The sequence below is a fragment of the Triturus cristatus genome, chromosome 12 (assembly GCF_964204655.1).
Source record: "Triturus cristatus chromosome 12, aTriCri1.1, whole genome shotgun sequence".
Lineage (NCBI taxonomy): Eukaryota > Metazoa > Chordata > Amphibia > Caudata > Salamandridae > Triturus > Triturus cristatus.
Genome location: NC_140595.1, coordinates 302731070 through 302744980, shown reverse-complemented (window position 1 = coordinate 302744980; position 13911 = coordinate 302731070). Strand labels below are relative to the sequence as shown.

General features: G+C 49.3%; 1 protein-coding gene across 7 annotated transcripts in view; it reads right to left on the bottom strand.

Moving 5' to 3' along the window:
* LOC146775930 (receptor-interacting serine/threonine-protein kinase 2-like) overlaps positions 1 to 13911 on the bottom strand; it is a 765942-nt gene that overhangs the window by 192227 nt on the left and 559804 nt on the right. For all 7 annotated transcript variants that reach the window (XR_014972009.1, XR_014972010.1, XM_085637723.1 and 4 more), the window contains one exon: positions 7491 to 7540. Coding sequence is in view for 5 of the 7 variants with exons in the window: in XM_085637723.1 (XP_085493849.1) it covers positions 7491 to 7540 (50 nt within the window). In the remaining 2 variants the exon portion in view is untranslated. The remainder of the gene's footprint in view (positions 1 to 7490; positions 7541 to 13911) is intronic.

Genomic DNA, 13911 nt, shown 5'->3' with positions numbered 1-13911 from the left:
GGTGGGTTGCCGCCTGCACTATGAAACACAGAGCAGTTATGAAGCAGCTGCTCTGGATTTCACTTGAAAGTGCTGCCCCCCGGGAAGTATGCGGCTGCCCTCAGGGAAGTGTATTCATCATAATAGGGCACAATTTCCCTGCCTGCGCCCAGTACACCTATTTCAAAGAAAATGCACCCTATTTGTAAAATAGGCCCATGTAGAATATGGTGGTGAAAACCTTGTAAGAACCTAATGAGTGCAATTTGAGCTTAACTCATAATTGCTGAATGTGCTAAATCAGTGCAAACAGTGTTTGCACCTGCTTTACCACTACAGCTGAAGTGTCAACCTGTCAATGTGCAAATACCTCAACTGTGTCAAATACCGATCATGCACATGCATCTACTAAAAAAAGATTAACTCCATAATGTGATAGTTCCAGAGTGACTAAAATTGTTTGCATTAAACTTGCTCTTAAAAAACTCAAAGATGAATTTTAGAGTGTGGCAATATGGGACAACTGCTTTAAATTGGTTAATGTCAAATTACGCTACATTTGTGGTTCCTATGCTTTATGTAGAGATTCGCACTATCTGCAACGCCGCTGGGGCAGATGAGATTCTGTTTAGCTCAGCTCAGCAGCAAACAGTGTGCTGCCCTTAGGGATCCCTGCTGGTTGCTCCCCCTTTGAACCAGGACCTCTTTCTGCAAAAATGGTGTAGAATTCCCAACATTTGTTCAAATTTCCAGGTAGGACTGAGATCTCTTGAAAATGTCGGTGTAAGCCTAAATGAGTACAGTACATTTCCAAATTTCAGCCTGAAAGTCTGTGAAGTAGGCATTGAATAAATATACTGATAATCTGGATGGTCAGTAAAGCTCTCAGACAATCTCTATTAGGCCTGGGTGGGGCTCGCTGAGTTCTGCGTAGACCAAAAAACTCTGCCGCGCTACGTGGAGTTCTTCAAGCAGCAGAGTGCGTTTGATCATTTTGCGTTGATTTTCATTGCCGGGTGTTAGTCCTGCGCTGTAAAATCAGCACAAATGGCACCAGGCGAGCGCAAGAGGGCGTTGCTGCTTTGCTGCTGCTTAAGTAGATTTTCTACTCGAGCGGCAGCTTTCTTAACACGAACAAAAGGTTTCTCAACGCAAGTGGTTGCGACCATCCATAACCACCCGCATTGAGAAATCCGAGCACCTGCATTGAGAAATTTTGCCGGGAGGTGGATTTTCCTCGCTTGCCAACTTGATGTTTGCGAGAGAGGAATGAACACTATGGAACTACATGTCCTCCGCGCAGCGGGTAAAGCTCCGCAAACTCTGCGAACGGAGTGGAATTCACCACCCAGGCCCAATCTCTGTACCTAATAGGAGTAAGGGGTAAGCGAACCTACATTCTGGTGGAGAAGTTATACACTTTCTTTGAGTTTTACCGTATTGCTTAAACCTTGTCCCTCAATTAAAATAAAAAGACATTGAGTTGTGTTGGTTTACCTTATTTTCCTTGCCAGCATTTAAATGAACCCTTTTATATGGGAGGTTCAAGTTAGATTTTTCCAATAATGATTTGTAAGACTAACTCTGTAGATTATGATGGTGGTCGCATCCTATCGGGGATGGGACTACAGGACTAGCTGCTGGCGGACCCGCCATTGGGATTACAATGTGACCGCCTTGAAGGCGGTCGCAATGTGTATGTTTTGTATTCTGGCGTGTGCCGCAGGCTGCAAGCACATGCTGCAGTACAGAAAATACACATTTTGCATATCCCTGCGGTGCCTGCCACATGGTGCAGAGATGTGTAGGGGGGCACTAGAACCCAAGGTCGAGAGCAAGAGGGGAAGAGGCCTGCTAGGGGCTCCCAAAGTCCCTTTCTGCCTGCCTTTTCATGGCAGGTTAACCGCCATGAAGCGGCCAGTGGAAAGGGACATTGTAATCCCTACGACGGTGCCTGAGCAGGCAACACCACTGTTGTAGGGATACAAGTCCCACCCACGGGCTTCTTGAGCCTGTCAGATCCGTGGCAGTCGGTCTCTCCGACCGCCTACCATCGCCCGCCATTGTAATGTGGCGGGCGATCAAGAGGTGTCGGATGGTGGTGGGACCAATGGCCTGACGGTGGCGGTCCCACCGCCATCAAGATGAGGCCCTGTGCTCTTTCTGTCTCTGTATTTGGAACTCTATCCCCAACAGGATGAGCTGACACGCTTAATTAGTTGATGCAAAGCAACACAACCTTCTTGTTAGCGGTATCCCAGCACTGACTGCTTTCCATTGTGATTTGTAATCAGTGCTTGCTTTATTGTTACTGTAGTGGCCAACTGACTAGGAATTGTACAGGAACAAGAGTGTTAAACATAGTAATGAACGAGTTACTTACCTTCGGTAACAATGTATCTGGTAGAAACATAGTCTAGCCACAGATTCCTTAACTTAGAATATCCCCAGACGTCAGATTGGATCCGGAAAATTTTACGCAGCTGCAACTCTGTGTGCCGGGGGGCAGCACCACCAGGCTCCGCCCTGAAGTCCGCCATGGATATGACGTCAGCGGAGCCATATATGCCCCTCCCGGAGCGCTGCCATCAGTTTTCGTCGGAGAAACGTTCCCGCGTCAGAACGCAGAGCCATCACCAAAAAACTGTGAGAACATGGGAACAATGTGCAAAAATGATGAAATAAATAGAAAAAAATGACAGGTGAGACAGAGCAGTGCTCTGAAGAGCCACACCGCAAGAGCGAAGGCGCAATCAACGTTAAAGGGAGACAAGGATGTGGAAAAACAGCCTGGAAGAGGATAGAAAGTCCGCATCCAGAAATTAAAACCGTGAAGGAGAACAAGTCCGGAACACAAGATTAAGGAGAGGTCACCACAAGACGTCACCAGAAAGAGACGTTGCAACCCCAATACAAGACCCCTAAATGTACAGAGCCAATAGATCTGAAGTAAAAGGCCGCAGGGGTGGCAAAGACCACAAGGCAATGGAGAAGGGGAGAGCGGGATGGCGGGAAAAAGCGTGAATAGATTTCACACCGTACAAAACATATCGCCTAATCTTGAGAATGGGCGGAATGGAGCAGAGAAACAGAACGAAGCAGTATGTGTTGGAGTGAGAGAATATCACTTTGCAAAAGGGCAAGCCACCCTAAGGGAGGCGAGTATAGAACGCCCCAACCTGAAAAGGTCCTCGCAGAACAGGTAGGACGGGCGGGCGTTAAGGAATCTGCGGCTAGACTATGTCTCTACCAGATACATCGTTACCGAAGGTAAGTAACTCGTTCATCTGATAGAGACGTCTAGCTGCAGATTCCTTAACTTAGAATAGATACCAAAGCCATACCCATGGAGGAGGCGGGTCTGCGACTGAACCCTACCGGCTGTGGCGGATGACAAGCAGTCAAGCCTCAACGAATAAGAGCGAAGCCTGGAAGGCACCTAAGCCTACCAGAAGGTAGCTAAGCATACCGTGTGGATGCTGGAACCACACAAAGTAAGCAAGGACCTCCTGAAGCAGAGCGTGAGCAGCCCAAAAGCACACAACAGCAAGAAGGCAACGGCCCCAAAAAGGGGCACCAAACAAGCCGGACACTGCTTAAGAGCTGGCGGAACAAGCAAAACCGGGCCAAGAACCACAGACACTGCATGAATAAAAGAGCCTGCACAGATCCGCCTGGTAAGAACACAGAGCAGATATAGAGCAGGAGGAAAAACGTTAAAACCATGAAAACGTGACCCAACAAGAGTCTAGAGTATGCTGAAATGACTCGCTGTCATGTGGAAACTGAGTAGAACAATGTCAATAAGTAAACCATGCCCCTTGTCCGAGAGGAACAACAGTCCCCTGCAAGACAGAGTAGGGGAAAAAACTAGTCACGACAGTGGAAAAAGTGAGGACAAATGTAAAGGTTCCGGACCCAAAGAAGCGAGTATTCCAAGGAGAACACGCCCCTTTGAGAGTGCACAGCATGTACCCAAGCAAAAGCGTGGAAACCCCCGTACGGAAACAGCAGGGATTATGGAAACCGCTGTAGAATAAGTGGCCAGAAGGAGGCCATGACCACGCACAGCAGAGAACATCTGCTAATCCACTACCTTGGAGGACAAGCCCAGAAGGGGCTGTTCGTCCAAATTGCACCAATAAGCAAGCCGCACAGCGGCAAATAGGGTGTCAGTTGTGAAAAAGCTGCGACAACAAGGTGTCCCGCAAGGCGTGCGAGATAGACACCGCACGGCATGGAACCTATGCCAGGTTCCGATGCACCACAGACGGACCAACCCAGACATGCAATAGAGCAATGCGGTACAAGGATCACTGTAGGAATAAACAAGTGGCACCCAGCAGGATGTCCACGGGTAGACTCCATAGGAGCGTACCAAGGTAAAGGCAGAACGTAATGCCAGCAAATACCCCACATAGGGTAAGGCTAATCCCCGGTAGGGGTATCCTCTTGGGCTAAGCACAGAGTCGGAGGACTGAAAAACAAGAGAAGCAGCCAAACGGCTGTACTGAACAAACATAGAAATGGCTAACCAGCCAGGAACAGTAACCGGCACTAAAACTAACCAGTACATTAGGTTGGGTGCTGTAAAAGGACACCAAGATTTATGGCAGCCCGGACAAGAGACGGGAGACCGCCGAATACACGTGGCGGTCAAAAAGATCCACCCCATTGAACGACAGATCTCTGAGGGCATCCTGAATATGATCAGGGAAGCGACTGTCGCGCAGCCAAGCATGGCGGTGTAAAGCCACAGCGCGAGCAAGGACCCGTCCCAGAGTCAGTTGCATCAAGGGAAGGCCGAAGGGAGAATTGTGCCATGCTCCTGCCATGCAGCAGAAGAGTAAGCAATTCTGCCCATGGCCCTTCTGAAACAGAAGGGAGAAGGTTTGCAACTGAGTACCAAAGAGCGGTGGATGCATGTGCAAACACACAGGCTGTATTTAAAGACCGGACGCTTGCGCTGGCAGAGGCGAAAAGCCGGCGACCACAATCATTCAGCCACCTAGACTCCCTGGTGGGAGGTAACAATGGCAAAGAGGGTGAAGACTGTAAATCAAAAGCCACCTGAACAACCAGGCCCTGAGCTGTTGGGTGAAGAGACAGACAAAGAGGATCACCCGGAGCAGGGCGGTGCCTACAAGCAATAGCCCGATCAACAGGGTCACCAGAAGAGGGTCTTGACCATGTGCCACGCAGGATGTCAAGTAGAGAGTCCTCGAAGGGCAGCAGATGTTCTACTTCAATAGGCTCCAAATAGAGCAGATCCAATAAAGGATCAAAAAGTAGAGGCACAACAGAAGGCTGAAAGCCGAGTACAGCACCCGCCCCATGAATAGCGCGCGTGAAGACAGCACTAGATTCAGTTGCCATCCGTGTAGGTGAATACAAACCGTCAGTAGGAGACGGTTGAAGGCTAATCCTGCCACTACACGAGGAGTGGAGGAGCCGGAGACTGACCCGAAGGCCAGGCAACACAGGGTACTTGCACCCTGGCTCCTTGATCCGGGGAGTCCAGGGAAGCATCAGGTTCCAAATGAGGAGGCGTAAATGGTAGTACTGGCGTTAACAGATGCCGTGTTGGAGACCTATCGCCGCCTGAGGAGTCGGGGGAGCAACAACCAAGGGAAGCGGAATCTATCGACGCTGTATCATAGTCACCTGGATGTCGACGAACTCCACAGAGGACGCAACCGGGAGGCCGACCGACGTCGATCCCAGTGCAACCTGCCTGGAGGGAGCACGAGATGCCTGGGCCAGCGGCGAGCCTGGTGTAGTACCCGGCGTCGACCCTGGCGTCGCCGCCTCCGTCGGCGCAGGAAGCCGCACAGGGCTATGCGCTGACAGATGGGGAGGGCTGTGCTCTGGGTCCTGACTCGGTGGCGTTGCGTCGGCTCCGGAATTGGGGTCGACGCACACAGCCGGGGAAACATCCGCAGACGAAGACCCGGCATGAGTGCCTGCTACCTCTGTGGGACTCAAAGGCACACCAGGGAGAAGGGGCGACTCAAAGCCAGCCTGTAGTGCCTTTGTATAAGCCTCCATTTGGGCACGCGTTGCCCCAACACCCGGAAAGTTTGGATACTGAGGATGAGGCTACCGTGCACCCTTACCCGGCACAGTGCGAGAGGAATGGGCGGCGGCGGCAAGAACATTAGGTGAAGATCTCCGTAAGCGACGCCTGTGCTTACGCCTACCTGTTGTTGCACGGCGGTCGCGGGAGCGACCTCGGGAACGAGCCCGATCCCGAGAGGACATCCGTGCGGCCAGCAATTTCATGCGACGCTCCCTCAAGGACTTCGGTTTCATCCTCTGACAGGCGTCACAGTCCTTGGAGTCGTGGTGCACGCCGAGGCACCACATACAGATGAGGTGCGGGTCAGTGCCAGACATCTGACGCGCACCGGCTTCACAAACCTTAAAGCCGGAAGGCATTGCACACTGTTCCCACGACACCTGTGGGTGTCGAAAAGGCCCAAAAATCAGGCTGGTTTTCCAGGATCCGCGCTGGGACGCGGAAAAGAAGAAGACGACGTCAGCGTGAGGGGCATATATGGCTCAGCTGACGTCCTGTCTGTAGACGACGTCAGGGCGGAGCCGGGCGGCGCTGCCCCCCGGCGCGCAGAGGTGCTGCTGCGGATAATTTTCCGGATCCAGTCTGATGCCTGGGGATATTCTAAGTTAAGGAATCTGCGGCTAGACGTCTATCAGATTCAATTATTACACTATTCTGCAAAACACTGAAAGTCTCCTAATATATTAGGAGGATCTGCACTAGTTCTGTGATGTGCAAACAGGAGACGGCCCCCAAAGGAGGAGTATCTAGGATCCAAGCATGCTTCCAGCTCCTGCAAACCCATTTGTCTCCTGGCAGCCATATAAACTAATGTTGGAAATGCTGACAGCTTTATGAATAGACTTAAAAACTTGTCGCACTGTGATAACCTCACTGATGGCTTCCCGAGTCTGCTTCACAACATGAGATACTAATTCCTTTGCCACCAATCGTGCTGTGGTGCACTTAGCCAGTTTCAAGACAGCAATCTGATTCTACAAACATAAATAAGAAAATTAAATACAACTTCGGTTCAAGGAGCAGCTTTGTGAACTAAACTGGTTACCTGGCCGTTCTGCAGCTCTGCCATTTTCCCGGTAGGCTGCATGCCTCACAGGTAAATGTAGCACTATACAAATACTGTTTGATTTGATATATGTGCAGATTGGGCTCCCAAGACCTAATCATGTCTCTGTGGCCCCACTCTAGTCAATGCCTGCTTCAGTGTCGAGCCGGTTGGAACATTTTTGTCAGGGCGTTTTCCTCTTCGGCCCTGCTTGTGCCTTCTTGTGTAACATAAGTCGATGAGAATAAATGTTAAATGAACAGACTGTTTATGATGTGAAGCAGTGCGAGGGCCCTCCTCAGGGGGTAACAAACAGGAACCTAAAGAAAAGCAGCACCCAGCTGAAAAGATTCAAGACATACAAATCCATTCACAAAACAGCATTACCTTCATAAGGCTTCTTTCGGCTTAATGCCTCCCAACTTGTCATCCCAAAGCTGAGGAGAAAAGAAAGTAAATGGATCAATTATGGCACTGCAGTTTAGCTTTAAATTATGACTTCCAGGTAGGTGTATGGTGACTTAAAACTGTGCAGAGAGTCATATTCACATCAAAATCAAAATCAGATCAGGCCTTTGCTACAAACACAATGTGTCTTGTTCCCTAGTATGTTATGTTATGTTATGTTATGTTACGACTATTTATTGTGCGCACAGATACTCCAGCCAAGGAGCGTCCTGGCGCAGAGACAAGGTAGCACGTAACACAACCACAGGCTAAAAACAGATACTAAGAGACAGCTAAAACAAGAAGGTTTTTATAGCCCTCCGAAAGGTCAGAAGGTCCTCCAGCACGCGGATTTCAACAGGCAAGGAGTTCCATGCTGACGCAGCCATTACCCTAAACGAGCGGCCTCCCATGCAGCTAAGCCTAAATCTGGGAACCACCGCAAGGGCCAGACCCTGAGAGCGAAGGCTACGGGCAGGGACATAGAAAGACAGACAACTCGACAGGATTTCCGGGCCTGTACCTCGCAAGATTTTAAAAGCAAGGCACAATACCTTGAAGAGGATGCGCTTCCTAACCGGAAGCCAGTGTAGGGAGCGAAGGACACCTGTAACTGAGCAGAATCTGGGCAAGCCAACAATCGCCCTCGCCGCAGCATTCTGAACCCGTTGTAAGCGGGTTAGTTCAGCCTGGTTAGCCCCGGCCAGGAGAGAGCTGGCGTAATCCAGGCGGGAGATGATAGTAGCCTGGATCACCAGCTGCCTGGTCGGGGCGTCAAAGAACTTGAGAACAGGTCTCAAGCCCCTCAGGAGACCAAAACAACAGGCCGCGGTTCTTTTAGTATGGCCTACAAAGGAGAGGCCCGCATCCAGCCATACCCCCAGATTTTTCACTTCCGATACCGGGATCGGAGTAGGTCCCAACTCTGAGGGCCACCAGTGGTCACCCCACAGCTCCACTCCCTTCCCGACGACCATCACCTCTGTTTTAGTGGCGTTTAGCTGAAGGCAGTTGCCTGTCAGCCAACTAGCCACCGCCTTCAGTCCGGACTGAAACCTGGGGGCCTCAATCTCCGCATCCCCACTGAGAGTAACCGCCAGCTGAGTGTCGTTAGCATATGAGACCAAAGTAAGGCCCCACTGCCTAGCGACATCCGCCAGCGGTCTCACGTAAAGATTAAACAACGTGGGACTCAGCGAGGACCCTTGCGGAACCCCCATGGCCAGTGGTTGGTAGTTGGACTTGAAGGGAGGGATGGCAACACAGAAGGAGCGGTCATCTAAAAAGGAGCGGAACCATTGCAACACCAGACCGCCAATGCCAGTCTCCTCGAGCCGACGCAGGAGGATGCTGTGGTCTACCGTATCAAAGGCGGCGCTAAGATCTAACAAAATAAGCGCCGCCGTTTGACCAGCATCCAACCTTGCCCGGAGATGTTCCACCATCACAAGTAGCGCAGTTTCCGTACTGTGCCCAGCACGGAATCCGTTTTGTGTGGGGTCGAGGGCATTGGTCCGAGTCAGATGTTCAGACAGGGCCAGGTTGACGTGGGCCTCCGTGATCTTGGCTGGCCAGGGTAACAACGAGATGGGGCGATAGCTCTCAGGCTTGGAAGGGTCCAGGGTGGGCTTTTTGATGATCGGGGACACCACAGCTTGTTTCCACTTAGATGGAACAGTTCCCGTTTCCAAGGAGAGGTTGACAAGGGAGCATACGGCTGTACGCCCCATAAAAGCTTGATCTCGGAAGAGAGCAGGCCTTACTGGATCGGATGGGGACCCAGATTTGACTTGCAACGCAAGTTTGTCAAAACCATCCAAGGTAAGGGGGGGGAAAACAAGCAGTGTAGTCTGATGATGGACCCCATTTATACTTTCCTCAGTGAACCCCATGCTAGGGAATGTCCTATATATAGCTTGGACCTTCCCCAAGAAGTAAGATGCAAGGGATTCACAATGGGAAAGGGAGCTCACGGTCGTAGAGGTAGTCCGCTTCACTGTAAGATCTTTTACGGCCTTAAAGATAGCTTTTGACGGATTCGGACTGTTCCGGAATTCGATGGCATAAAAAGCCGCACGGGCTCGGCAGATAGCTCGATGGTAGAGCTTAACGGACTTGGCGTATGCAGCTTTTAGATCAGCCCCATAGGTTTTCCTCCAAGCCCTCTCTGCTCGTCTAGTAGTGCTGTGGGAGGCAATTCTTGGAAAACAGGATAAGCCCGCATGTTCTAAGAAAGCTGTGAGCTAAAATGGCATCTGCGAGAAGCCACGAGCTGGACTTTTCAGGTGTGATCTGCAGCAGTAACCCAGTCCTTGAAAGCAGAGAAGCTTTCACTAAGCAGACTGCTGCTTGGAGCACATTTGGAGCTTATGCGTGGCCTGGGCACATTCCATGCATTAGGGCTTGGTCAGATCATGTGTCAGAGTTCTAGTCTAAAACCAGCTGATTAGCATATTTTCATCGGTTTTGGGAATCCGACTCATGCGTTTTGTTGCCAAACATTGACACAGATGAGTACATATATAGCTAAAAACAACATATTTCTCTGAAAATGTCGCTAGAATGTTTCATCTTTTCTCAGCCAGATAGTGTGCTCAGCCAAATAGGACAGAGACAGTTTGCTGTGTGAGACTGTTGCTATTCATAGAGCCTACAGAAATTTGGCTGCTCTCCAGAATGTAAAACACACTTAATTTCTTAATGGCAAGGAGGTGCGGGCATAAAATAGCAGATGCTCCCATATTGTCTTGGCAGCGCATAATGGAAATCTATGCAAGAGAAGGGAGGGACATACAAATAATGATGTATTTGGAATATTCTGACAATGTTACAGTAACAACGTGTGACTCATGACCTCCAATGCAAGTTTGCTCAAATATCCTAAGAGTATTACTGCCGCCAAAATTAAAGATACCACAGGTTTGTGTAATTTCAGGATGTATTCTGAGAGATACCGGGATTGCAGAATTATTGTGGAAATTGGAAACACCACACCTGATTCCAGTAGTAATTTCATGGACGTCAATTCACTAAAATGCCTGGGGTAGTGGAGGCGAAATCACACCCCATTTGAAGTTTACTTTCACTCACACACACATGCTTACACATACACACACACTCACACACGCATACACGCACTGTCTCACATATAAACACAATCTCACCTGCAAACACGCACACAATATACATTTGAAAACATTTTTTGCTTACCTCAGCTGACAGGGAGAGTTATCTTCCAGCTAACTGTACATCATTTTTATTACACTAATAGAGAATAATGTATTATTATTCACTATTAGTGTAATAAAAATATGGCAGAAAATAAGGAAAGTGGAGCCCCGAGTGATGTCCATAAGGACAATCGGCCCGTGTTCCTGTAACTGATTTTGCCATCTCTGAGACAGGTAAGTAAATCATTTCCATATCAGAAATGTTTTTGGTATTACTGATATACAAAATGGAGGTTTAGGTACTGATCATTACAAAAACTTATATCAAGACCTCTATTAAGAATAATATCTTCAGGGGCTTCCTTTGTGAGGGGTGTGCAGAAATGAATGAAAACTGGGTTTCCTTCCATCTTCAATCTGTATTTTACTTTTCACAGAGCCATGGTTCACCCTGTGTGGTGGGCCCATGTGTAACTGGTAAAGAAACACTTTCTGTTTGGCGGGAGATTTTCCTTGTAGTAAAGGTCGCAGGAGACTTGGGTTTGGGCAATTCCCCAAATTCAGTGATCCTTGGTAGATCACAGTAGCTAGCGCTACCTTGGTTGCCTAGTGTGCCAAAATAGGGATTGCTTAAAGGTGATCCAATGTGTAGTTGAGGAATAAATCCTATAACCATGTCCTAATGAGTAAGCACCCGTCCCATCAAAGGAATGGGGCAGAGATGGCTCCCTTTTCAAGAACATCTAGAAAAAAATAGTGCCCAACTGTGCTCTATACCACATAATTTAAGAAAAGCAATCTCTAATAATTCTTAGGTGTTACAGATTGTTCGGAGGAGGGGCTCATGGCGTGTCATTATATCAGTGTGGGCCACTGCACCCATAAGCTATATTTCGCTGTATCAACAAATCACATCGGTTTCTTTCAGAAAATTGGGTAGCCAATAAAAACACTGGATGCATAAAAAATAAAGATTTGTACCACAGAAGATGCAGTATTTCTGATTGTGTGCCCATTACTGTCCTCTTGTAGTCCTTAGGCCATCACAATGTGTAAAGCAGAAAATAAACTATCATCAGAATTTCATAGCCTAGTATAACAGTAGCAAATGTGCTAATATTTTATTTGAATGTCGACAAATTTATACACACGATAAAAAGATTACAGAGTACTAACAATATGTATGCATGCTTTTCAAATATGTCAGTATGCTGTTCAAAATGTCATATGTGCTACTCTTAACATAACGGTCAATGTGTTAAACACTAAATCAAGGTTCCTGCTCAATTCATACAGTGATGCTCAGTGTATTAGCGGTACTACTGAAGTGTGCTCTGGCTGCTTATCATCATTATATTACTCTTTATTTTGGTTTCTGTGATACCATAAAGAGATACATAAAATAACTTTTAACATACAGGCAATCAAAAGGTAAAACATTCATTAACTAAAAACGAGTATAATCTAATTAAAAATAGTAGCATTTAAATAAAAAATAATCATATATTAAAACTCTCAAAGCATAAAACATTTCCCACATATTAAACAGGCCCTGATTATATAGGAATATTACACCTTCTTTAAAACCAGAAAATCATGTAAAATCTTGAAACTGCAAAAACCAGAGGGAGGCTGGTTTAGTTTGTAAAATCCTAAGGGCCACCTAGCTGCTTATCATGCCTGGGCCTACTCAGGGGTCGGTGGTTAGTGACTGTAAAACGTTACGCCCCTGGGTTGCAGTTATCGGCATGACACGCTGCACTACCACAGCACACATTTCCATGCAAGTTATGTACAACAACATTGGCCACACTGAAATTTAAATTGCAGTGTAATCTCAAGAATTTCTTTTGAGGTTTTATGGCAAAATTCCCCAAATTCTGCCACATGGGGAATGCTGATGCTTTATGTGGCAAAATTAGCACACGCTCTTTCAAAATGCATGACGTCTCTTTGGAGAAGTGAAAGGAGTACCTGTAAAGTGGAAACATGGGGGGGCGTGGCTAAGATGGCGGCGAGATAGGACGCGGGTCCCTATGCCTCCGGCGCCACCACGACTTAGCTTTGTTTTATCGTTCGTTCTGGTACCCATCTGCACTTACCGGCGGATGCGCTGCATAGCGACGGTGTCCTGGACTCGGTGGCGGGCTCCGTTTGAGATTCTGGAGCCTTTTCCTGCAGATCGGAGCTTTCCCGGCCCCGGTGTAGCTGCGGCCTGGGGGGAGCCGGCCAGCCGGTCGGGCCGCTGAGCTGAGGAGTAGACAGCCTTGCTCCCTGGGGCTGCCGGCGCTGGAGCTCTACGGGGCGCTCGCAGGTACCCCCCGCTGTGACTCTTGCTGCACCGGCTGGGGGCAGAATTGGCATAATCGCGGTGGGACGCGATCCGGAGGCGGCGCCATTTTAAGGAGGCCCGGGGACGACCCACTCGATCTTCCCAGAAGATGGCGGCCGGCAGAGCCTCGTACCAAGGGCCTGTACCCGGGCTGCGGGAAAGTTCCTGCCCCGAATCCCGGATCGTCACGAGGGGTCCTGAGCTTGTGAGGCGGCTGAGAGCGGCAGCGTGATTGTAGCGGCAATCCCTCAGGAGACCCACAGGTGAGAGGCGGCGAGCTGGGAGTGTGGAGCGCTCGATACGGAGGCAAGGCTCAGTCCGCTGATCGGCAGATGGTGAGGCGGCCCGGTCGTGGCTACTGCTGGTGCCTGGGAGCATAAAGGGGGAGTGCTGTAGCGTTGCCTGTGCTGCGCGCTGGTCTCACAGTAGCGGCTGGGTTTAACGGGAGTGGCGCAGCCGGGAAGCCTGTCCCCAGGAAGGGGAATGTCTGTTGGTGTCAGCCTGCATGGTGATTTATGCATGTTCCCATGAGCACTTTTATTGCCACCTCTCTCCTGAACTCAGAAGCCAATGCTTTTGATGGTGCATTGAGTGCCTGATGATACACCTATGCCTCCCACTGGACAATAGCACGTGTGTGCAGCGAGTCATTGCCCGGGTGGACCCTATCTGCTGCTCCCTTGTTGTGTCAGAGGTCGCGGGGCAGGCTGTGCATCAGTGACTAGGTGGCTGCAGCGCCCTGTCCTCCTGCCGGTGCTGGTCCCTGAAGGCGCTGGTAGTGAGGTGGTAGTTCTTGTGGCCCTAGCTCTTCGGGGGTGCTGTCTCCTGTGCAGGCCTCTGGACCTGGCTGCTTGCTGCT